The sequence below is a fragment of the Mus caroli genome, chromosome 14 (assembly GCF_900094665.2).
Source record: "Mus caroli chromosome 14, CAROLI_EIJ_v1.1, whole genome shotgun sequence".
NCBI lineage: Eukaryota > Metazoa > Chordata > Mammalia > Rodentia > Muridae > Mus > Mus caroli.
The window spans coordinates 105773416-105798821 of NC_034583.1; the positions used below are offsets into that span (position 1 = coordinate 105773416).

At 36.1% G+C, this 25406-nt stretch overlaps 1 protein-coding gene across 2 annotated transcripts in view; it reads left to right on the top strand.

The window, feature by feature from the left end:
* The window catches only part of Gpc5 (glypican 5), a 1353471-nt gene that overhangs the window by 1306090 nt on the left and 21975 nt on the right, over positions 1–25406 (top strand). Inside the window, exon 8 of one of the 2 annotated variants that reach the window (XM_029469205.1) lies at positions 23519–23574. The exons of the other annotated variant lie outside the window; for it this stretch is intronic. Within the exon in view, the coding sequence (XP_029325065.1) occupies positions 23519–23574 (56 nt within the window). The remainder of the gene's footprint in view (positions 1–23518; positions 23575–25406) is intronic. 2 annotated transcript variants of the gene reach the window in all.

A 25406-nucleotide genomic window follows, 5' to 3' on the forward strand; every position in this document is an offset into this window, starting at 1 on the left:
GTTTTGGGGATAATATCCACTTATCAGTGAGTACATATTGTGTGAGTTCCTTTGTGAATATGTTACCTCACTCAGGATGATGCCCTCCAGATCCATCCATTTGCCTTGGAATTTCATAAATTCATTCCTTTTAATAGCTGAGTAGTACTCCACTGTGTAAATGTACCACATTTTCTGTATCCATTCCTCTGTTGAGGGGCATCCTGGTCCTTTCATTCTGCAGGCACATTCTCAAGCGTCCTCTCAGTATCTCGTGAGAACGATGTTCCAATGAGTATTCTTCTGAAGATCTAGTCTAAGACAGTGGCACTTGCCATGCTTTATGTAATTTCTTTTTGATGAGAATGAGTAGGGCTTCTGAACATGCCAGAAATCCACTCTTATGGTTGTACTGCACTATATGTGGCACAAACAAAGGAACTTTGCATACATATCTACGGGCCCAAGTCAGTTTGCTTTTACTTAGTCAATAGGGAGGTTATATTGGAAATGTATACTTGTGGTGAAGTAATTTTCTTAGGGAAGAACACACAATTGATTATCAAATACCAAACAAATAGTCCTGAAAATATATGCATGTAAGTAACTTTATACAGACTGAGTAGGTGGAAAATAAATATTTAGAAACGCATGCATACACAGGTGTATGTATAATTAATCTTACTAGCAAGAAATGAATTTGGATTTTCAAATACTCTTGCTAACATTTCAAATTTTTATAAGACCCGAGTAAATTATGAAAATGTGTAATCTATGTCCTGTATTTCTTTGATTCCTACCTTTGAGACTTCAGTTTGAATGTATTATGATGCCCTTACTCTCCTGAGTTCCTTCTCTGCACTGTAAATATTCTTTCTTACTTTACCACAGGGTCTGCTGATTTTTACTGTTATTTTTAAAGAGATTGAGACATATTTTAATCATCATTAGTATTTGATACTTTGATATTTTTTCAATACCTCCTGACTAATAACACATGTTGAAGTAAATCGACACTTTTTACGTCATAAAATTATTTTGTATTTTTCTTCAAAGTTTGGACACTATTAATTAGAAAATGTAGCTAGCCATTTAACCATAAGCTTGAATCTGGAGTCTCATCTGTCTTAAAACATGTACCAAAAGACAAAAAGCAGTGTGCCAGTGAGCAGAAGGAGAAATGAAAAAGCAAAAGGCAGATGACATCCTGCCGCTCACCTTCAGACCTAACTGTGTCTAGAGACTTCAGCCGTTCAAACCATCACACGTGACACAGAAAAGAGCCTCACATCTATCACATTGGTGGATAATCCTGAATGATGAAGATGAGAACTCTTTCCAGTATAGAAAAAAGTCTATGCGACTCCTCAACCTCAGAAGCTAGATGTGTGAAGACTGCCATGCATTTGAGCCTAGCCTAGACCACATAGTAAGACCTTGTCTCAGAACAAAACAAATTCAAGGCACAGGGACAGCGAGATGGTTTGGTGACTTGAAACTCTTGTTTTGCAAAGTTGATAATCTTAGTTTGATTCCTCAGAACACCTTGGAAGAAGAAAACGAATTCCTGAATGGTGTCCCCAGATATCGCCACAAGTGCAGCAACATACATATCCCTGCACTCACACTATATGTGTGTCATATAATTCTAAAATTTAAGAAATCTTTAAAAAAGACACAGATATAAAACATCCATATCTGTAAACTTGTTGGCTAAGCAGACAATAGCATCTCATAAAAAATAACCTCACAGCTCTCTACTTTGGATATTATTGGAGGATACAGTAACATAAACATAGGCACATGTTTATACAGTTCTGAGTTACAAGGAAGAGGCATAGATATTTTAATATATTAATAATGAAGTGAGAGGAGGAGTCCAGATCCTCTTAGAATATTAGATTATAGAAAGTCAATGTTTTGTGTCTTCACTAGTACCAGCTTCACTTCCTGTAGGAGGAACAAGGCACCACAACCAGAGAAGAAAAATATCTTTACCTGGAGGATTTAGATTGCTTGGCAATGGAGTTGGGGCAAAAGTAGCTAAGAATAATGTCTTAAAAGTCCAGGGAGACTAGGCACTATTTGTAATCTACAGAGCAGGCCTCTGTGTCTAAACTACATGAAAGACAGAAACAGACAAGAGACAGTTGGGGATAACATGAACCCAAGCCTGAGAGTTCCAGTTCTATTAACAGTATCCAGTTAGAACAGGCATTAGAAACATAAATGGAATGGCAGAGACACTGTCTGATAACTTCAGTTCGTATCATCTCTGGCTTATGTCACTCCCCTGCATCTGTATACACAAATCCTATGGACCAAAGAAAAAAAGGCACTCATATGAAGACTAAATACTCTTACCCAAAGGAAATGACAACCTTCCAACACAATAAGAAAATTAAATGGAACTCTCTCCCCCACATTTCTGTGCTCCAAACTAGCTTCCAGAGGCTAAAAGAAGCCTGGACAAAGTGAAAAAGTTGCAAGTTTTTTCCACACATTTTCATGACAGGTAGACTTAGATATTTCACCATGTATTGTGTTAGTAGGAGAACACTCAGAAATGGTGTGCACTGGTGTGAACCACATCTTTGGTTTGAGTTAGCATAAATTAGCTATTTATGCCATACCAATGTCCTTTTTCAGGATGTCAGTTGACATAATACTTGGGATTTCCAGATGTTTCATCCTATATTGGCATGTTTGCCAACTCTGTGTAAAACATCTGGCTGTCTGTCTACATTTCACACTTTCCCAGTGTAAGTGTGATGTGATACAAACACAGTCAAATGCTTTGAAACACCACAATATAATTCAGTGCAGCTGTAAGTCATTTAATGCCACTTTGAATCCCCCGGCCATCCATTTGTCTTGTGACTCTAGTTGGTGGAGCATGACCATACACCTATGACAACTCAATTCAATGTAATGTTAGAAGGCTCTTCTCTACACCAGCTGACACTTTGTAATAGTGAGCTGAGTATTCCACCCGACACCTCATCCACTGAAACTTGCAAGTACAGGTATAAATTATGGAACACCCGAGGGGAACATTCATCATGGCAGTTGTAGTCTACAGGGTTAGCTCCCAATACAGGTCAAGGAATCTAAGTGAGGAACAGAAATAAATGCAATATATAAGTAGGTGAAGCAGAGCCCTTACTTAGACACTAGGTCAATGTTATGCACTTCCAGCACCTATGTGCAGTGAATCGATGTAGGACAGGATAGTTTTGGGAAATGTAAAGAACATTAAATAGGGGTTTGATGTAAAGAAAGAAAGATCTTCAGGAGGATGTTTGTTCAGCCATGAAGATGCATCATGAAGTCACTGTGTCATACACATCATAAACTATTGTCTCAAATAATGACACTTCTTTCAAAGAGAGTGACTCTTGCTTACACTATTGTAAATTTGTTGAATGTGCACATAGAGCAAAATTGCTACTTCATTTTTATATCTTGTTTGTCAGAGCTCAGTTTATGTTGAACAAAATGCATGTATCCCTGAGAGGTTTTATCTTACAGGACTCTAAACAGAATCTAGTCTTCAGTAGAGATGTTCGGTTTGAACCTCGAGGTAGTTTTAGGCACTTTTAGCCATAGAACTACATGCTTTTGAGAACTTGAATCCAACATAAAATGCAGTCAAACACAAGTTCATCTGTAAAATATTTCAGTGTTGTTGTTCCACTAGAATTTAGTTATTATATCATTAGAACAAGTCTTTACTAATTATATCTCTTAATTTTTGAAAGAAACAAAATCAAGATAAAAACTATTACAAGAAGACAAATGATCACTAAGTAATATCTTGTATAATGTTGAGATTTTGAAGTATAAAATCTTGTCTGATTGATTTTTTAACTGTTACTTTTGTGGCCTACTTTTAATAAAAATTAATATTTTGGTTCAGTCAAATGTATCAAGCATAAGAGTGATTTGGGCAGTGAGAAGTGTTAAAGTTAACATCCAAAAGTGGTCAAAAAATTCAAACTGAGGCTTTCATGACCTCATAAGTAGAAGAGCAGCCATTGTTTCTGTGTGAGTGTACAAGTACCCTACATCCTTCATTAATGGTATGTGCTCATGGAAATGTCCTTGGCAGGGTCAAAATTTCTAGTTTATGTTTTAAATCAGATTAACCATTTTCCATGTCCCCTATTTTCCATGTTCATTTCTGGGTTATAACTGCTTTTTTAAAGCCAAAATCAAATTGAAATAGGATGTGTTGGAAATGTTTGATGCATGTCCTTGGATCCTATAAAAAATGTTTCTTTATATCATTTTATTTTTGCAAATTTATTCTTCTTCTGGAGATGTCAGAGGTTTGATTCACATAACATCTAGTCCAAAGCTCACATGTCAAGTTATATTCTGGAATACTGTGGTGCAGAAGTTAAAGACTTTTCAAAGCACTGTAAGTTAAAATGAAAACAAAAGTGCACTGCCTCCCAATGTGCATAGCACCCCTATTTAAATCTGGAATATTACCATACATGTTAAAACACTATTTTATAGAAAAATTACCAGGAAGCTGAATGTATGCTGACTCAAACAAACCCCTCTTCTAATTTGTTTTTAACCACCCTTGGCATCTGATCAATTGAAAAAATAAATTTAAAAAGGTAGATAGTATGCAGTGTTTCAAGTCTGAAACAACACAAGCTGTTAAGATGGCTCAGCAGGTAAGGACACTTGGGCATGATGAACCCACATGGAGGAAGAAGAAAGCCAATTCCTACAAGTTGTTCTCTGATATCCAGACTTGTTCTGTGATTCCTGCCTGGACACATTCATACATACATACATATACATACATATATACCATACATACATGCATGCATACATACATACACACCATACATATATACATACATACCATACATACATTTAAAAAGTTAAAAATATAATAAGTTATGAATTATTTAAATTTTGAAATATCAATGACAAATCAAAGAGAGTTGGTCTGTTTTAGGGCAAATTTTAAAAGAAATCTGTCAGAAAAAAAATACAACATATTTGTCTTAGAGAGAGGAAAACTGCCTTTTTATTTTTAAATAAGAGTTTTCTGTTTCAGAGCAGTGGTACTTGGCTCTCCTAATGTAGATCTGTTTGATTACAAATCCAAAGAAAATGTTCTGAGGACAGTAAGTTGTTTGCTCTGGTTTTAGAACTTGATGTAAGCTTCACCAGGTGGGTGAAAAGTCTCACAAAGATTTCATGTTAGCAAATAACACCAGGAAATGATTGCACTGAGAAAATCGCACAAAGTTGTACTCATGGCAAAGTTTGTCTGACATCAATAAAGTGAATTTTAAAAGCAAACACTGTTACTGTTTTTTTGGATGTGCTGATAATTGCTCCAAATTAGAGGAAGTCACCATTCTTGCAGTTACAGTGACCAACCCTAAGGAGTCATGAAACTTCGCATGCCACCTTAAAACATTCTTTAATTGAGAACACCTACATTGCTTTGTGATGACTAATTTCAAACACCTGTATTTACATTTGCCTCTTGTATCTCAATACTCCGACTTTATTTCTTCTGTTTCAAAGCTATGAATCCAAGTAGCTCAAAATATTCCTTATATATTATATTCAATAAAAATGATTCACATGATTGGGAAGTTTTAAATCAAGTGGGTTTACTAGCACTCTTTGTATGGAGAAGTCATTGAACAACAGAGATAAAGAGTGTCATAGTGCAACGTCTGCTCTGAACTTTAGTAAAGTTTCTTTAATGAATGTGGATGCCCTTGCATTTGGAGCATATATGTTCAGAATCTTGGTAGATTTTTACCTTTGATGAGTATGAAGTGCCCCTCCTTGTCTTTTTTGATAACTTTAGGTTGAAAGTTGATTTCATTAGAATAGCTACCCCAGTTTGTTTCTTGAGATCTTTGCTTGGAAAATTGTTTTACAGCCTTTTACTCTGAGGTAGTGTCTGTCTTTGTCACTTACGTGGATTTCCTCTATACAGCAAAAATTTGGGTCCTGTTTACATTACCAGTCTTTTAGCCTATGAGTTTTTATTGGGGAATTGATATTAAGAGATATTAAGGAAAAGTCATTGTTGCTTCCTGTTATTTTTGTTGTTAGAGTTGGAATTTTTTTCATGTGGCTATCTTCTTTTAGGTTTGTTGAAACATTACTTTCTTGCTTTTTCTAAGGCATACTTTCCCTCCTTATGTTGGCGTTTTCCCTTTATTACCCTTTGAAGGGCTGGATTCATGGAAAGATGTGTAAATTTGGTTTTGTCATGGAATACTTTTGTTTCTCCATCTATTGCAATTGAGAGTTTTGCTGGGTATAGTAGCCTGGGCTGGCATTTGTGTTCTCTTAGGGTCTGTATGACATCTGTCCAGGATCTTCTGGCTTTCTTTGGTGAGAAGTCTGGTGGAATTCTAATAGGTCTGCCTTTATATGTTACTTGACCTTTTTCCCTTACTGCTTTTAATATTCTTTCTTTGTTTTGTGTATTTGGTGTTTTGATTATTATGAGACATGAGGAATTTCTTTTTTGGTCCAAACTATTTGAAGTTCTGTAGATTTCTTGTATGTTCATGGGCATCTCTTTCTTTAGGTTAGGGAAGTTTTCTATAATTGTGTTGAAGATATTTATTGGCCCTTTACGGTCAAAGTGTGGCTACTTCAGTCCTTCTTAGAAGGAGCTCCCTGGGACTAAACCATAAACCAGAGAAAACGCATGGTGGGACTCGTGTCTCTACCTGCATATGTAGCAGAGGATGGCCTAGTCATTCATCAATGGGAGGAAAGCCCCTTGATCCTGTGAAGGTTCTATACCCCAGTATAGGGAACACCTGGGCCAGGAAGCAGGCGTGGATGTATTGAAGGGCAGGGGGAGGGGTGGGGTGGAGAGAAAGGGGTTTTTGGAAGGGAAACTAGAAAAGGGGGTAATATTTGAAATGTAAATAAAGAAAATATCTAATAAAAATGTAATAGTTGTGTAGGTTTGAGAGCAAAAAAACAAGAAAACAGAGCTGGCTCAAGTAAACATTGTGTTCATTCCACACACACTGAATATACAATGCATGTATGTGATATACCTCCATCAAGGAACTTTTGCAATGCCATTTGTGTGTCCTCTTGATTCCAAAATAGGATTTTTTTTTCCTTTAACTTATTCTTCTCTTTCCCATTATAGGAGATACTATCATGTAGCTGGAAAAGGCAGATGAAAATAACTTTAATTTAAAAATTGTATGCATTAAAACATCCAAGTAATTCCAGTGACCTTTTAATATCTGAACAATTGTTTTAGAACTATTCTGATTAACTCCACATGCAATATAAAGTAATCTACAAATCAATTATTATGCAGATAGGTAGACTAGCTAAACATGTGGTTTTATTGTTGATTGAGTCTTCAATGAGGAGAAATAAGTCAGAGAATATGTAGCTTAAAGCAAGTCTCATTGGGCAAGTTAATGGCATAATTAGATAATTCTGTACGAGCTGTAATGTTGTGCTTGATAATAAATCAGTTAAAATGAAAACGTTGTAGAGGAAGTGCAGCATGTTTTACATCGTGCATGCTTTTTTTTTTTTAAAGCATGAATATATTCAAGCACCCAGTTCAGTGTGACTGTAAATTAGTAAAATTGGCATTTCCCTGCATGAATTGCCTAAGGAACTCTTCTGTGGGAGAATTTATTTCAGCATCAGGCACATTGTTAGAGATAAAATCAAGGACATGTCATCAACTGAGAGGACTTACTTTATAGCTAGGGATATATAATGAATTTGTTGAGAATCACAGAGGTAAAATTATTGTAATTTTATTACCATTCTTTTCCTTATTTGTTGCTAACTTTCAACATTGCTATCCTGTTCTTTGAATAAAGGAGCTATTTAGTCTTCTAATTTGCTAATTATCACCTTAACGTCCTATTTAATTTTACAGATTTTCACCTGCACTCATGACTCCATGGTGCTCACAACTCTGTCTACTCCTCTACCAAATTTTCTAAATCCAAATTTTCTAATTCTAGGGAGATTTAAATTGCTTCCCAAATATCCATACCAAAACTTTATAGCACAATTTAAAAATAAAACAACAAGAGAATTAAAATAAATTATAGGTTTGTGTGAATGTAGAAAACAGAGTTCGGTAAGCACTTTAATCTTTGAAGAACATCAGATAGAAATTTGAATTTTAACTTTTGAGAAACCAACAGAGAGAGGGAAATGAGTTCCCTGACACGTATGGTTCACAACACTTATTTAAGGAAAAGCAAACCAATTACTGAGGAATAGCATTTCTGCAACTGCTTCCCAATCCAAGGGGAATCACAAGTGTTCTTGACTAACACTGGAGAGGAAACGGTGTCTTTTAGAAACAGAATAACCTGGAAGGTGACAACCTGACAGCTAAAATGATTTTAGAAATTAACATTCATAAAAAAGTATCCACAATCTAGTCTGGTTATTTAATTTTACATCAGGATTTGGAAGTTGAGAAAAATTATAACGTATTTCTTTTTTATTTAATCATTAACTGACTTACTCCCTAATGACATTTTTCTTTTTCCCAAACACAGAAAGAGTGCTTGTTCTGTCTTGGCCATGTATGGCGGGGCTACTAGAAATATAACTTAGTTTCTTCATAGTAGCACTTATTATGAAAATATAAAGTATTATTTGATAGATGTGGAAAAATGATGAACCCGTTAAGATTTAAGATGGCCTCACCAATCCCAGCACTCAGGAGGCAGAGGCAGGCAGATTTCTGAGTTGGAGGCCAGCCTGGTCTACAAAGTGAGTTCCAGGACAGCCAGAGCTACACAGAGAACCCCTGTCTCAAAAAAAAAAACAAACAAAAAACAAAAAAAAAACCAAAAAACAAAAAACAAAAAACAAAAACAAAAACAAAAAAGATGACCTCACCATCAGTCAAGGGAAGGGGATAACAGAGAGCAGACCAAAATATTCAAAACACAGGGATAACATGTTTGTGAAGTCTTGAACTTATTTGAGAGAAACAGTGAAGCTGTAGCATAGCTGCAGGAGCAACAGTAAAGGCAAACGGGAGACTGGAGCCCGATCTGATAGGTCTTTTCTGGCATAAGTGAATCCCGATCATACAGATCTTTGTTGGCATAAGCAGAAGTGAACCCCGATCATACGGATCTATCTTTGTTGGCATAAGCTGAAGTTGATTACATCCAACAAATGACTGACTCCCCTGAATTATGTTACACAGCAGACAACATAATCTGAGTTGAGTCAGGAAAACATCAATTAAGTACTGGAAAGGCAGAATTGAAGATGCGAAGTGTGTTTGAAACAGAAACTAAAATGGCAGGAACTATTTGGAGAGACAGGACAATGAATGAAGTTAATAAATGAAGGTGAATTTGTTCCTTAGTTGTTAAAATCACATTTTATTTACTGAGAAAATTATCATTGTATTTTATTTTCTATTCAAATAGTATAAGTAGAAAGTGAAAGGTTTTACCCAACTGATACTTTGTCATTTTAAAGGGGAATTAAATTATAGCACTGTTTCATCCTATTGATGGTCCATGACTCATCTAAGTTCAGCATCTTCTCACAATGACATCCAAAACCATGTTCTCTGGAAGGATAGACACATGTCTCAGTAACTTGAATCTCTGTAGAAATTTAAGACTCCTTAAAATAACTACTCTCCCGAAACTCAAAAATTCAAAAGAAACTTCAAAACCATTAATCCTTTTCCTAACAGACTGCCATCCATTATGGCAAAGAACATAGAAGAATGAGTAGAATAGTATTTCCAACAACTACTGCCCATGCCTCCATTTAAAGATTGATTTCAGAGATTGCAAAATGCAACTTTTAAGAAGGAAAAACTAAAATCTTTTGCCGTAAATAAATTAACTGATACTAAGTGGAAACAACAGATAGCACTAAGGATATATTGATGTGGGGTCATGCTATTCTGCTGGTTACTAAGCAAAAGTTGGACATATTGGAATATCTATTGAAGATCAATGACTACAAATCTTTTGTGATACTATCCTCTAGTCTCAGATATTTACATCAACTTTATTGATAGCTCAGGACCAAGACCAGAGGAAAATAGAAGGTAAAGGCCCGTCAATATCTTGGATGGTGAGCTTGGATTTAAAACTGAGAAAAATATCATAGTGCTAAACCAGAGTTCTATATCTACAGTTTTGTTCATGATGTTAATATCATAGGTAATGCGTGACATCGTTTTCCTTTATTATTGTACTTAGCAACAAATTTAGATAATGGTATATTAGCAATTCATTCCAAAACCTGCCTTATCTTATTTAATGTGGATTCTATAAATATGCATCAATACAATTTTATATTAGTCTATGAAGATATAGTTGATTTTCCTATATTCTATTTTTACTATTTATGTTTGATTCACATAGCATGTTTTTATTTTTATTTTTATTCATTTTTTCCACCAAGGGAAAATGCTTCCTGTTTTTTTCCATTCTCAAATACTAATATACAAAGCCCATGACTGCAATCTTCTTGTGTTTTAAAATTGGATGTACTCCTTTTTCATTAATTTTATTAGTCAACAGCATAAGGACATCTCTCCAATTTGACCTAATTGACTCTTATGAATTATAATGTTTAAATAGTACTCTAGAATGATATAGTCACATTTATCTCTATCTCCCCTTACTTAACAACATCTGCTTGGACTTTGTGATTCTTCATGGTGGTGGTGGGGAGCTAAAAGTTGTCCCTTCATAAAATTTAGTAATAAATATGTTTGGGAACATGTCTTTATTTTTTGTTACTAAAATATTATTTATAATTTTAAGAATATATTTTTTCTTTTTATAAATTGTTTAATTTATTTACATTCCAAATGTTTCCCCCTTCCTGATCCCCTGCTCCAAGAGTCCTTCACCTCATCCCCTCTCTCCTTTGCCTCTGAGAGGATTTTCCTCCATCACCCCACCCCCTCATGTTCAGTCCTCATTCACCCACCCATCCCCACCTCAACCCCCTGCCTCCACAACCCTCCTACTCTGGAGCATCAAGTCTCTACAGGTTTTAGGCACATCCTCTCCCACTGAGGCCAGACAAGGCAGTTTTCTGCAACATATGTGCCTGGGACCATTGAGCAGACCATGTATGCTTTTTGATTGGAGGCTTGATCTCTGTGAACTCCCAGGAGTCCAGGTTAGTTGATACTGTTGTTCTTCCTGTAGGGATGCCATTCCCTTCAGTTTCTTCAATCCTGCTCCTGACTTTTCCATGGGGGTTCATGGCCTCAGTCCAATGGTTAGCTGTAAGTATCTGCCCCTGTCTCAGTCAGCTGCTGGTAGAGCCTTTCAGGAAACAGCCATGCTAGGCTCCTTTCTGTAGGCACAACATGGCATCAGGAATATTGTCAAGTTTTGATGACCACTCATGGGATAAATTCCAAGTTGGGCTGGTCACTTGATAGCTTTTCCTTCAATCTCCGTTCCATTTTTATCTCTGTATTTCTTTTAGAAAGGAATAATTCTGGATCAGAAATTTTGAAGGTACATTGGTGACTCCAGCCCTCTACACAGGGCCCTGTGGAGGTGGTCTCTTCAGCTTCAATCTCCCCACTGCGGGGCATTGCAGCTAAAGTTATCCCCATTGAGTCCTGGGAACCTCTCACATTCCAGGTCTCTGGGACTTCTCAGACCTGTCCTCCACCCCTACCCCCTACATCAATTAAAATTACTTCTAAGTAACTTAATCCAAACCACATTCACTATAAATAGCTATATTTGTTTTAAATAGGTATGTTTTAGGTGATTATTTCATATATCAATTTTATTTATTTATTTATAAAACCCATGTATGTGTTTGATTATATCATTTTTATGATATGTATAAATACCCAATAAGGCAACTACCTCTTTTGCAAAAGCATAGTTTTAAAGGTATAGGTGTTTGCTCTTTAAATATCCAGGCAATTACTCTTATGTGTAATATTCCCACATTAATTAACTAATATTACCCAAGAATAATGTAATACTTAAAGTATCATACAAGATTCATCTTTAGTTGAAAACTATTTTTCATAAAGTATATTCTGGTTGAGTTCCTATTACCAAACTGCTTCCAGATCCCCCCTTTTCCCTGCCTACCCAAATCTTCACCCTTTATTTCATGGTTTCATTACAATGCAAACAGGCATATAAAAATAACAATCTAAAATTAAAAAAAAAAACAAATTAGACTAGGGCAAAACAACGAGAAGAAAAAGATCTTAAGAAAAATCACAAGAAATACATACAGCTGTGGAAGCACATCTACAGAGAGAAATACCATAAAGCACAAAGCCGGAAGACTTAAGAATATATTTTCGAAGGACCATAAAGTTAAAAAAAAATCAAATGCTTTTCCACAAATAATTATGACACAAAAACTTCGAAGATGCCATTTCATTCATGTTGTGTTGGCTGCCTACCGCTGGGCATGAAGCTTGCCCTTAAGAATGGTTTGTTATACCATGTGAAACTACACTGGAGAAAACTGATTGTTTATTTGCAAGCAGTGATCAATTGGAGATAGCTTGTGGGATAGGGATGGAGCCCTCTGGGTTTGGGATGAGGGCGTTTGTCAAATTTTCCACTCATTGTTTGCACTCCATCTGCCACAGACTTGCTCAGGCCCTGTGCATGCTGTCACAGCTTCTGTTACATTGGTCCTGTGGCTTTCAGATGCCCCTCTTTCTTTGGTGTCCTCAGTCCCTCTGGCTCTTACAAATTTTCCATCTTTTCTTCCAAAGGATACCCTGGACCTTGAGGAGATGGAAGTGATGGAGAAATACCATTTAGTATTGAGTTTTCTAAGGTCTCCTACTTACACATTGGTCAGATATGGGTCTTTCTTTGTGTTCTCATCTATCTCAAATGTATGCTTCTCTGATAATAGCTGAGTTAGACATTGGTCTGTGAATATAGCAAAGTGTTACTAGAAGTCATTTTGTTGCTATGTTCTTCTAGCAGAACAGTAATATTTGTTGTTTTTACCTGTGTCAATGTCTTATCTAGTCTTATATGTTGGCCATGGAATAGTTTTTTATTTTTTTTTTAAATCTCAAGAGGTGGGCACTAAATCTAATCAAATATTGGTTGGTTACTCCCTGAATGTCTGTGCCACCATTGCACTAGCACATCTTGCATGCAAGTCACCATTTGTAGGTTTTCAATCTCACCGTTGAAAGGTTTGTAATCGGGCTGATATTTACCTTTCTCATGTGTTAGCATGCAGAGTACCTTTGTGTATTGTGAACACAATTCAGTAAGAGTTAAAGTGTCAGGTAGGCACAAGCTTGACTTCTCCAGTTTCAATGAGCTGTGAAGGTATTTTCTTCAGCAATAGGATCTAACCTATTTCTCCAGTTTGTGGAGAGCAAGCAATAGCCATGGTAATAGTCTATGTTTGAGGAGGGTCCTAGAGGGATCTTTGACTAAAACCTAAATTATGTGTAACCCAATCCCAGAACTAGAGGATTTTTGTTTTGTTTTTTTGATGACGAGAGATGTCTAGTTGGGTTTCTATCTCCCTCATTGTTTAGAGGTTTCATCCAGATCACCTTTATATATGTATATACTTTAAAATGCTTCTACGGTTTTAGGTTTTCATATGACACACAAATGATCCTATTTTTTAGCTATTTCTCCCTGTATTACCTCTCCCACACTCATAAATATCTATTTATTCTATTTTACATTTGTATGGAGATCCAACCATCTCCTCTAGTCCATCTTAATACTTAGAATATCTGTAAACTTGAAAACTTTAGAATGCCTCTAAGTGACCTATATATTCAAGTAATATTTCAATGTGATATGAGCACCTAATTATAATAATAAGTAAAAAATAGGAGTTGGGAAGATAATTCCATAGAACAGCTCACAAGCAAGTATTATGATGTTCAGAAAGAAATAGAGTAATAAAAGAATTATTTGAACATAACAAAATAAAGGAGTTTTCTTGAGAATTGTAAAAGAGATTAAGGTCCAAGAATATAGTTGGCAGAAAGAATTTTCTGAAGAAGACTGATATCAATGCTAAGAAGAAAAATTTATAAGATTCCAGACTCAAGGGCAACACTATTTTCAGGAGAAATATAATTAGTTGGGCTGGCTTCAAGTTTCTATCTGTGAACTACAAGTTAGAAGATAATAAGATTCAGATTAATAAGATGTAACCTGTAAGGCACCTTCAATCAAAATTATATAGGTGGGAGCTATCAGTTAGAAAGAGCCTCCTCTTTCCTGTGGGATGGAACTATAAGCAGCATAACACTCTACCACTTGAAAAACATTAAATTTCTGTGTCCATTCCTCTGTTGAAGGACATCTGGATTGTTTCCAGCTTCTGCCTATTATAAATATGGCTGCTATGATCATAGTGGAGCATGTGTCCTTATTACCTGTTGGAACATCTTCTGGGTATATGCTCAGGATTGGAATTGCTGGGTCCTCAGGTAGTACTATGTCCAATTTTCTGAGGAATCGCCAGACTGATTTCCAGAGTAGTTGTACCAGCTTGCAACACCAACAATGAAGGAGTGTTCCTCTTTCTCCATATCCTCACCAGCATCTGCTGACACCTGAGTTTTTGAACTTAGCCATTCTGACTGGTGTGAGGTGGAATCTCAGGGTTGTTTTGCATTTCCCTGATGACTAATAATGTTGAACATTTTTTAGATATTTCTCAGCCATTCAGTATTCCTCAGCTGAGAATTCTTTGTTTAGCTCTGTTTCTTATTTTTTAGTAGAGTTATTTGGTTCTCTGGAGTATAACTTCTTGAGTTCTTTTTATATGTTTTTATACAGAAGAAAATAGAGAAGTTAGGTGACACATCGGCAAGGTACAAATGAGGTTACCGGATGCTTAATGACTCTTACACAAAACAGAAGAATGTAAACACAAAGACTGGCAGGAACTGGGCAATAAAACAACTAAGACAAAGTCAGCCCTATCTAAGGTCAGCTATAGTCTTAGAAGCCAGGTGTGAGGTCTTTACACTCCTAGGGCAAGGGCTTCCACACCCAAGTCATGGTTCTAATTAGGGAGTTCCATTCTAGCTAACCATCTCATGAATAATGCAATACTCTAAAACCACAGCCCGATCTACTTCCTAAACCGTTGTAAATTCCTGTATATGGGAGCAACTTGGCTTTTATTCTAAGTAATGGTGTAATACCAGAGGCAATTCTGAATGTCACTGAACAGGCAACATTCTTCCTGAATTCCAAGCCCATGGTCAGCTCAAGGATTTTCTAGGATGTTGGAACACTGGTGAAGGTGTAGCTATGTCAGAATTCAATCTTTAAAGGCACTTATAATAAGATAATACTAAAAGAGAGCACGTGGATCCATACACCAGACTAACACAGGAATAGGGTATGAGTATATGTGTTAATGAGAACCCCAGAACTCCAGGAGGTGAGCTTCCATGAAACTCTTTGCCTCGTGAGTGGCTTTTAGGTTTCACAGCCTGTCAAGCTGACGTGGCACCCGCTTTCTCTTCTATTATATTCAGTATATTTGGTTTTACCTGAAGTTCTTTGATCCACTTGACTTGAGCTTTGTACAGGGAGATAAGAATGGATCAATTTGCATTCTTCTGAACATTTACACAATGGAGTACTACTTACTCAGCTACAAAAACAATGACTTCATGAAATGTGCAGGCAAATGGATGGAACTTGAAAATATCATCCTGAGTGAGGTAACCCAGACACAAAATAACAAACATGGCATGTACTCACTGATTAGTGGATATTAGCCCCAATGCTCAGAATACCCAAGATACAATTCACAGATCACATGAAGCTTAAGAAAAAGAAAGACCAAAGTGAGGATGCTTCAGTGCTTCTTAGAAGGGGTAACAAAATACTCACAGAAGGAAATATGGAGATAAAGTGTGGAGCAGAGACTGAAGGAAAGGTTAACCAGAGACTGCCCCATCTGGGGATCCATCTGATATAGTCATCAAACCTGAAAGCTATTGAAGATGCTGGGAAGTGCTTGCTGACAGGAGCCTGATGTGGCTGTCTCCTGAGAGACTCTTCAAGAGCCTGACAATTACAGAGGTGGATGTTCAAAACTAACCATTGGACTGATCACAGGATCCCCGATGGAGAAATTGGCAAAGGGACTGAAGGAGGTGAGGGAGTTTGCAGCCCTGTAGGGGAGAGCAACAGTGTCAACTTGCCAGATCCCCCATTGCTCCTGGGGACTGGACCACAAACCAAAAAGTGTACATGAAGAGACCCATGGCTCTGGCCATGAATGTAGCAGTCTGGCATCAATAGGAGATACCTTTTGTCCTGTGAAGGCTCTATTCCCCAGTGTAGGTGAATGCAAGGGCAGTGAGGTGGGAGAGGGTGGGTGGGAGGGAGAACACCCTCATAGTAGCAGGGAGGGGGATGGAATAGGAGGGTTTCAGAGGAAAAACTGGGAAAGAGGATAACCATTGAAATATAAATACATAAATAAAATGTCCAATTAATAAAAGATATGCCAAATAATGCATGAAAATTTTTCATAGGCAAAAACCCTGAATAGATCTGCAAAATGACTGAAGAACAAAACTGAAATTTCACATTTTAAAAATAACACAATCAAACCCCCTGATGATCTTTGCATACAGATCATCTAATGGGTGCCTCAGAGTAACTATGATTAACATGTCAGAGAGTATTAAGACAGGAGGAAATTCACAAACACAATAGGAAAGTGCAGAGATATGTGTTGTATATAAAAATTTGAATTGCAAAACTATACATAGAGTATCATAAAATAAGAATCAGACACTATATTACTCATAAATCTCATGTGAAAAAATTCAAAAATCTACTCCTGAAGAATGAAGAGAGCGCAAGCTGCCATGACGCTTAGATCTTAAATTCAATACAGTAGTCATTCTTGGCCGCTTATCACCTCCATTCACAACTTTCTGCATCATTATAGTCACAGTCCTTGCTAAATGTATTGCAAATCTAGTCACTGTAACAAGAAATATAGAATGGGAGGACATTGGAGGTCTGTTACACAATCTACTTGGTAAGTGTCATTTAACCCTGTGAGGGATGTCATGGGATTTCAACTCCATTGCCTAAACGCACTGATGTCTGTAGTATATGTATATATGTTATATATGTTATACATATATGTTATATATGTATATATATAATAAAAAACTGCATGGATTACAACGTTATGTGCTGAAATGATGTATGTGTGTTGTACAGAAAAGGCATGTCTGAAACAGAAATCCTTGTAGTGGCTCAAAAATTTATTAATTGTGGTCAGTCTGACTGATTGGTGACCTTGTAGGGGAAATCCTTTTAAATCTTATAATTTTTATTTTTATGTATTCCTTACAAATGCTATTTAAAAAAACACATAATGCAAATGTTACCACCATAACTTTGTTTAAGTTTATACTGTAGTAGTTTGAGCTTACATTGTTTGTAAACATGTCTTATAACATTGATCATATAAGGCCCAGTTCCTGTTAGAACAATGTCCCTTTTCCTCCTCCCCCAGGCCAGTTGCTGCCTCTCTTCTACCCTCTGTTTAAATGATATTGGGTGCCTTAAATAAGATTTAAACATGGACTCATACAGTGGTGGTTTGGAAATTGTTGTGGTGGTGGTTATTTGTTTTGCTTTTGGTTTATTTATTCTTTCTAGTTGATGTACTTTGATTAATATAGTGAGTTTTATGGGGAGTGATATGTGCTCTGACACAATTTCATATAAATGGAAAGCTTAATGGTATACAATTTTATTGTATAATGAAGTGCATAACACATCTTGTTTATCCATTTATTTGTTGATGGATGTATTTTCTTACTTCTTTATCATAAAAACTTCTACCAGCAGGAATGTCAATCACTTTCTTGAAATCCATTATCTATTCATGTAAAGTGTCCATAAGTAAGACTGTGAGATCATATGATATATGTTAAACTTTTAAAGAACATCCATATTGTTTTATGCAGTGACTGCTACATTTCACAATTTTACCAACACAGTATGAGAGTTCAAATTTATCACCAGTCCCATCAACACTTACTATTTTCTATTACTATGATAGACTCTACACTATTGAATGTGCAGTAATGTTTCCTCACGGTTTTGATTTTTTATTTCTTTCATGTTAGTGATGTAATTCATCTACTTCATTGAAGTTGTGCCCTATTACTAGGCATGACCTCCCTTTCATTGGTTGCTTGATAATTTGGTTGTTGGATTTCTTAAGTTCTCTTAATATTCTTTTTATTAATCTCAGATATAATCCACAAATTTCTTCCTGTATTGTAAAATGACTTTTCATGCTATTGATTATGTCCCTTGATACACAATATATTTTAAGTCATGTAAGATTCAGGGCTCTGTTAGTTGCCTCTGCTTTAAATTGCTGCCAAGACCATATCTAGAAGATTTTTACTATGTGTTTGTTTTTGGATTGTTATACTTTGAGTTCTTTGATGCAGGGATTTAAACCATTATAAGATTATTTTTGTTAATATTTAAGATGGACCACCTTCCTTTCTACATATGGATACTGTTTTTATACCCTTATTAAAGATATTATGTTTTTCACTATTGAGTGATCTTGGCATTTGCTAAATATAGATTGATCTTATTCTCTCAAAGGTTTGTATCTAAGTTCTAACGGAGACCTTGATGATTAGCCTTAACTTGGGCACATTTCATACTGTTTTGGTGGCTTTTCCATTGTAAGATGTGTAAAAAGGAATAAGGTGTCTGCCCTTTAGTTTTATTCTTTAGTGAATTTGTTTTGGCAAATGAAACCTGGAGAATTCATATTGAGTTGGTGAATTTTTTTTTCTGCAGCAACAAAAATGCTACCAGAATTTTTATAGCAATCGTATTATGTTTTTTGCTGTCAACTGATATAATGAATATTTTAGCAATAATGTTTCCCAGTTGGTAAGCCTAAGATGCCTTCCCAGTATCTAAGTCTTTTCACTGTCTTGGTTAGCTATCACTCAGTCGTTATTTCTTTGTTTAGTTTTATTTCTGTCATTTATGTTATTTCAAGAGGAAGTATTTTTTAAATTTCTTTTCTCACCATGGAAGGAGTTACAGAGACAAAGTTTGGAGCTGTGATGAAAGGATGGACCATCTAGAGACTGCCATATCTGGGGGTCCATCCCATAATCAGCTTCCAAACGCTGACACCATCACATACACTAGCAAGATTTTGCTGAAAGGACCCAGATAGAGTTGTCTCTTGTGAGACTATGCTGGGGCCTAGCAAACACAGAAGTGGATGCTCATAGTCAGATATTGGATGAATCACAAGGCCCCCCATGGAGGAGCTAGAGAAAGTAACGAAGGAGCTAAAGGGATCTGCAATCCTATAGGTGGAACATCAATATGAACTAACCAGTACCCCCCCACCCCCCGAGCTCGTGTCTCTAGCTGCATATGAATCAGAAGATGGCCTAGTTGGCCATCAGTGGAAAGAGAGGCCCATTGGTCATGCAAACTTTATATGCCTCAGTACAGGGGAACACCAGGGCCAAGAAGTGGGAGTGGGTGGGTAGGGGAGTGGGTGGGGGAGCATGTGGGGGACTTTTGGGATAGCATTGGAAATGTAAATAAAATAAATACCCAATTTAAAAAAAAGAAATGTAAACAAATAAAATATCCAATTTAACAAAAGATACTAATATCAACATGCCACTGAACATGTCAACACATACGAAAGAAATAAGAAAGAAAGAAAAAAGAAAGAAAGAAAGAAAGAAAGAAAGAAAGAAAGAAGAAAGAAGAAAGAAAGGAGGGAGGGAGGGAGGGAGGGAGGAAGGAAGGAAGGAAGGAAGGAAGGAAGGAAGGAAGGAAGGAAGGAAGGAAGGAAGGAAGGAAGGAAAAGGAAAGGAAAGGAAAGGAAAGGAAGGAAGAAGAGTATAAACATGCCATATACGTGAATGTACATTAATTTTTAAATTCTAGCTTCAAGACCTTAAAAAAACCATTTGCAGTCATCTTCTAGATAAAGAACTTTCATTATTTATATGTTTTATTTTTAGTTTGCTTTATAAGTTTCCTTGTGTGTGTATTAAAAATACATGGCATGACATTGTAGGAGAACTGTTGATAAAAAAAAAAAGGCTACTATTGAAAAAAAAAAGATTTTCATGGTTACTGTTCAGGAAGATAACTAAAAATGTATCCTGCTTTTTCTGAATCAATATATCATTTCTAAGAAGTTTTCTTTTGTTTTTTAATATATAGAATCTGCAGAGGGATCATTCTGCTTCTTTTCCAAATTATATGCCTTCTCCATCTTCTCATACCTTATTTTCTCTGCCTTCTTGACAGTGGAAAATATGAAACATTTGTTCTGGTTCTGTATTTCATTTATTACTGTTATGTGTGTTAATTATACTAATAATATCATTAAGCAAAACATTGGAATAATGAAGTCTATTTTGGTCAATAAATATAGTTTTGTATTCAATATGGTAGATGATATGAAGGAAGTCATATTGACTGGATCTTAAGTGTTCCGGTCTCCAGCCTCTGGAGTCATTCCAGGAAACAGAAACATCATTCTGGGTAATAGAAGGAGGTAGTGCCATTTGAGAGGGACACTGGAACACTAGTCTCTTTCCTTCCTTCCTACAGTGAGCTGACCAGCCTTTTCCACAACCATGTTCCTGTCCTAAAGAAACCTAGCCAACAGCAATGGACTAAAACCTCTGAAACCAGGAGCCAAATTGACCATTTCCTCATGTTAGCTATTGACTTAGCACACATGCCACATGAGTGTAAAACTACTTTCCAAGGGCGTGACTGTTATATTCTCTTTTTAAAAAATGTAACACTACGTAAAGTTACTTATTATATATTTATTATAACTATTTGTTGGCTCAAATTTTTGAAATGATGTATTATTAGGGTGCTGTGGTGACTGGTACCTATAATCTCATCTCTCAGGAGGCTAGACCAAGGAAATAAAACATTTGAGACTACTCTGGGTTACAAAAATAACAAAAATAACAGTATATTGTGTATAGCACAAGATGCATGGAAATGTATAAAGAATGCTATAATGAACCTTTATGTACTGATTACTAGTTATAAAGGATGAGTCGTTTCTGGCCAATCCCATTTGACATTTATACTTACACCTTTCTCTTCACATCTAGATTATTTGGCACCATGTTATTCCGTTCAGCAATATTTCAAAGAAGATATGAGGGATAACATTAGTTAAATTACCCTCAAAAAAAAAAAAACATTAAGTATTCATTCAAATTCTACAAATCATTCAGACATTTTAACTAGCTGTTAAAGTGAAAACCAAAAAAAAATATTTCCATTATAATTAGTTATAAGATTTCTTTTATATTTTATTATCTATAAATTTATCCTTTATCTCTTCATTTAATTAATATATAATTACATCAATTGTATCATCTTCACTCATACCCATGTCTGCCCACATTCCTTCATTGCTATATAGCCTAGAGGGAGAGAACCTCCCAAGAAAGGAATAATAAATTGTTTTTCATTTTTTGTTTGTTTGGGTTTTTTCATATCTATAGTGAAGACATTAGGGAAAAATGCAGGTTTCAGTGACCCTGTAGAGAGTGGTTCCAGGCTGAGGATCATTAAAGGAGGGACCTAAAACAGAAACCCAACTTGACATCACATATTGACACAAGGGAGATTGTCTTTAACTAGAACAAAATACCCATGGAAGGAGTTACAGAGACAAAGTTTGGAGCCAAGATGGAAGGAAGGACCATGCAGAGACTGCCCCACCCAGGGATTCATACAATAATCAACCACCAAATGCAGACACGATTGCATATGCCAGCAAGATTTTCTGATAGGACCTTGATATAGCTGTCACTTGTGAGGCTATGCCAGTGTCTGGCAAATACAGAAATGGATGCCCACAGTCATCTATTGGATGAAACACAGGGCCCCCGATGGAGGAGCTAGAGAAAGCACCCAAGGAGCTAAAGGGCTCTGCAACCCTGTAGGAAGAACAACAATATGAACTAACCAGTACCCCCTGAGCTCGTGTCTCTAGCTGTATATGTAGCAGAAGATGGCCTAGTCGGCCATCATTAGGAGGAGAGGCCCATGGTCTTGCAAAGATTATATGTCCCAATACAGGGGAATGCCAGGGCCAGGAAACAGAAGTGGGTGGGCTGGGGAGCAGTGACGGGGGAGGATATACAGGACTTTGGGGATAGCATTTGAATTGTAAATGAAGAAAATATCTAATAAAAAATTGTTTAAATAAAAAAAATGAAATTCAATGTAGGGGAAATGGAAACTTTTAAAGATGCACATGAATCAAATGTGATTTAGCATTTCAAATCACATTACTCTTATAACCCAGGAACCCCCATGGTGAGTCCTCTGCATTTCCAGCAGAAACAAACAAAGTAATTGTAGAGAACCACTCCCTCTGTTAGATGCCACAGAATTATTCACACTGGATTCCCAAGACATATGAGAACATCTATGGAAATTATCAAAAATACAAAGGAATGATGTGTCCTATACAAAAGACCAGAGACTCAACGAGAAATCCTGGAAATGCAATCATCAGATTGTGGAAAATGTCTAAATGCAGGAGGTTAGGAAATAAATAACAATGAAAATAAATTTTTATAAAATCTTAAATTTTACATAAAAAGACATGTTAAATTGATATATCAAATAATGCAATAGAGTCTAACCAAGTAAATGAGTTCAAATTAAATTAGGCAAAGTGTTCTAGGCTAAGAGATAATAATAATAAATTAACAATAACAACAACAACAACAATAATAATAATACCTCAAATATCAATTCAGAAAGAAGAAGCGGAACATTTGAACAAACCTCCAACATGAGAAGAGAATGGAAGTGCCCAATATTTGTTACAAGAATGGCCCAGGATAAAAAAAATATGTACTGCAAAAGAAATCAAGGATCAATGAGATTTAATCAAGATGCATATATATAAAACCCAAATTAAAATAAATAAAAGCCTAACAATATCAGAGCTACCTTAAGAAAAATGTACTAGAAATAGCAAAGTGAGACAACTCAACAGATAAAGTCTTGACACCAAGTTTGAAAACCTAAGGGCTTAATACCAATTTGGTGGGAGAGAATCTATGCCTACCAATTTGCCTTCTACATGTGTAAAGGCTGTGGCATGCATCAACACACACACACACACTCCAAAATTAAATAAACAATGTTTAAATTAGTAATAAAAAGAAAAACAGAATAAAGGTTGCATTACCTGACATACGCAATTAGAAACATGACAGAAATGTGTATTAGTGAAAATGGATACAGAAAATAATTAATTCATTTTCAAATTGTTGAGTTAAAATATATATTAAATATGATTTTACATAATAATTTATCATTCAAAACTGAGATAAACAAGTAAACACGTTTTTGTATTTTGTTATGTCATAGTAGGGGTATAAGAAGAAAATTAAACCTAATGGAATGATATAGATCTATTAACTCCTTAGGTACACTCCAGGAAAGCTCTCTTGCCTTTGGAATTATAATTCTCCAAGAAGCAATGGTAGGTCTTAATTTTAGTATTTAAATTAAGACTCATTATGTATTATATTATAATGTACATTATTCTCATAATTTACCTCTTTTCATAGCATAGTTCAAAACTGTACCCTTTCTCCCTTTGCTCTCCTGCCTACTTCAGAATCTTATCAAACATGAACTTTAATAATCTTGTTGAATGGTGGCCTTTTCTGTTATAAAGTCCTAAAAACTTCTTTATCTCACATATCCATAGACTAAGGTAATGGCAATTATCATCCCAGCATTCTGTAAACACTTACTAAACTACGTTTATGTGTGTCCAGTGGTGTGACTAAACTCCACTAAGTATATCTATATCTATGCTGAACCAATGCCAAAATTAAGATCAGTAAAAGTGGAAAGAACAGCAAATACTATAACTTGGCACACTCGAATTCGGTACTAAAGACAGGCAAAGGCATTTTAGAAGCTAACCACCATCCTTCTGCAGTTTTGGTATTCTTAGAATCCTGCATGGATAACACCAATAAAAACAGCTTGTACCTGAAGGGTTAGTTCACGAAGAGCAAACAGATCAAAAGCAAGATCTGTCTCTGCATTAATATCTAAAGTAAGAAAGTCCTCTTGGTTTATTAACCGTTTATCACTCATTGGTTCCAAAAAGGACACCTGTGGGATGCCATCTTTGTCAAAAACGAACAAGCAAGCAAACAAACAAAACAAACACTATAATTTGGCTAAATCTGTCATCAATGTTGCTAACTGGCAGGCAAAAAGATTATACAATTCAAGTAAGAATGGAGTTTAGTCATCTTTTTGTTACTAATATTTCCAGAACAATCCAAGACTGTCTTCTTTCTTTATGAGGAAGAAAGAATCTGAGGACTGGATGCAGGGCTTTAGTCACCCAGCACTGCCTTGGCATTTGGGAAGCCAGGTGCTCAGAATCACAGTGGAGGACACTGGAGCTAGAAGTCACATTAGGAAACTGTGGACAAGGTAGTCAAGAGAATCAGACTGGCTTGAGTTGTGGCTGTTAGCCCTGTCCTTTCCTCTGAACTTTGCTTTATATTAACAACTCCTTTGCATATTGATTCTCACAAATAATTTATAGTGAAAAAGAATTGTTTCCTTATCAGGAGTAGGAGGATACACTAAGAGATAGGCTTCTGCTTGCAAAAGCTGATCTATCTGTAAAATGTGATAAATTTTCTAATGCTCTACTAAAGCTAATTCAACATACAGAGCAAAGATCAAACCTGGATCCAGCCTTGCTGAAGGCGTTAGTGCCTAGGAAGGGACACAACAGAAACTTTTCAAAGACTTAACTAAATCTAAACATAACAGAATTTCAAAGATTAATATGTTTCCTTATACATTTTCATCATGTCAACAAGAACAAGTTGTGAAGGTGATTGCATGTGTTGTGTGAGGGGGTATAAATTTGTATGTTGTCTGGCCATTAGTTCTATATACTTATGCAAATTTTACTCTTTCTTCACCCCATAGTCTGGCAGTGAACAAAGGAAGCTTATAACACTAAGACACTAAGCCAAGAGCATTTCTGTTAATCATTTCTCTTGGCATTATGACATCATGACAAAAATACCTAACAGAGACAACCTAACGGAGGAAGATTTATGTTGGCTCACAGATTCAGAAAAAATACTAATCTATCCAAGTCGGAGAGACTGCAAGGGAAATTCCCAGTGTGTGAGTGTTTGCAGGACTCCACAGATGGTGGCTGCATGAGGACACAGAAAGAATGTGAGGATAATTTGCCCCCAGGGATCTGCCCCTACTGACCCACTTCCTCCAGCTTGGTCCAACCTCCTAAAGGTCTACAACCTCCCA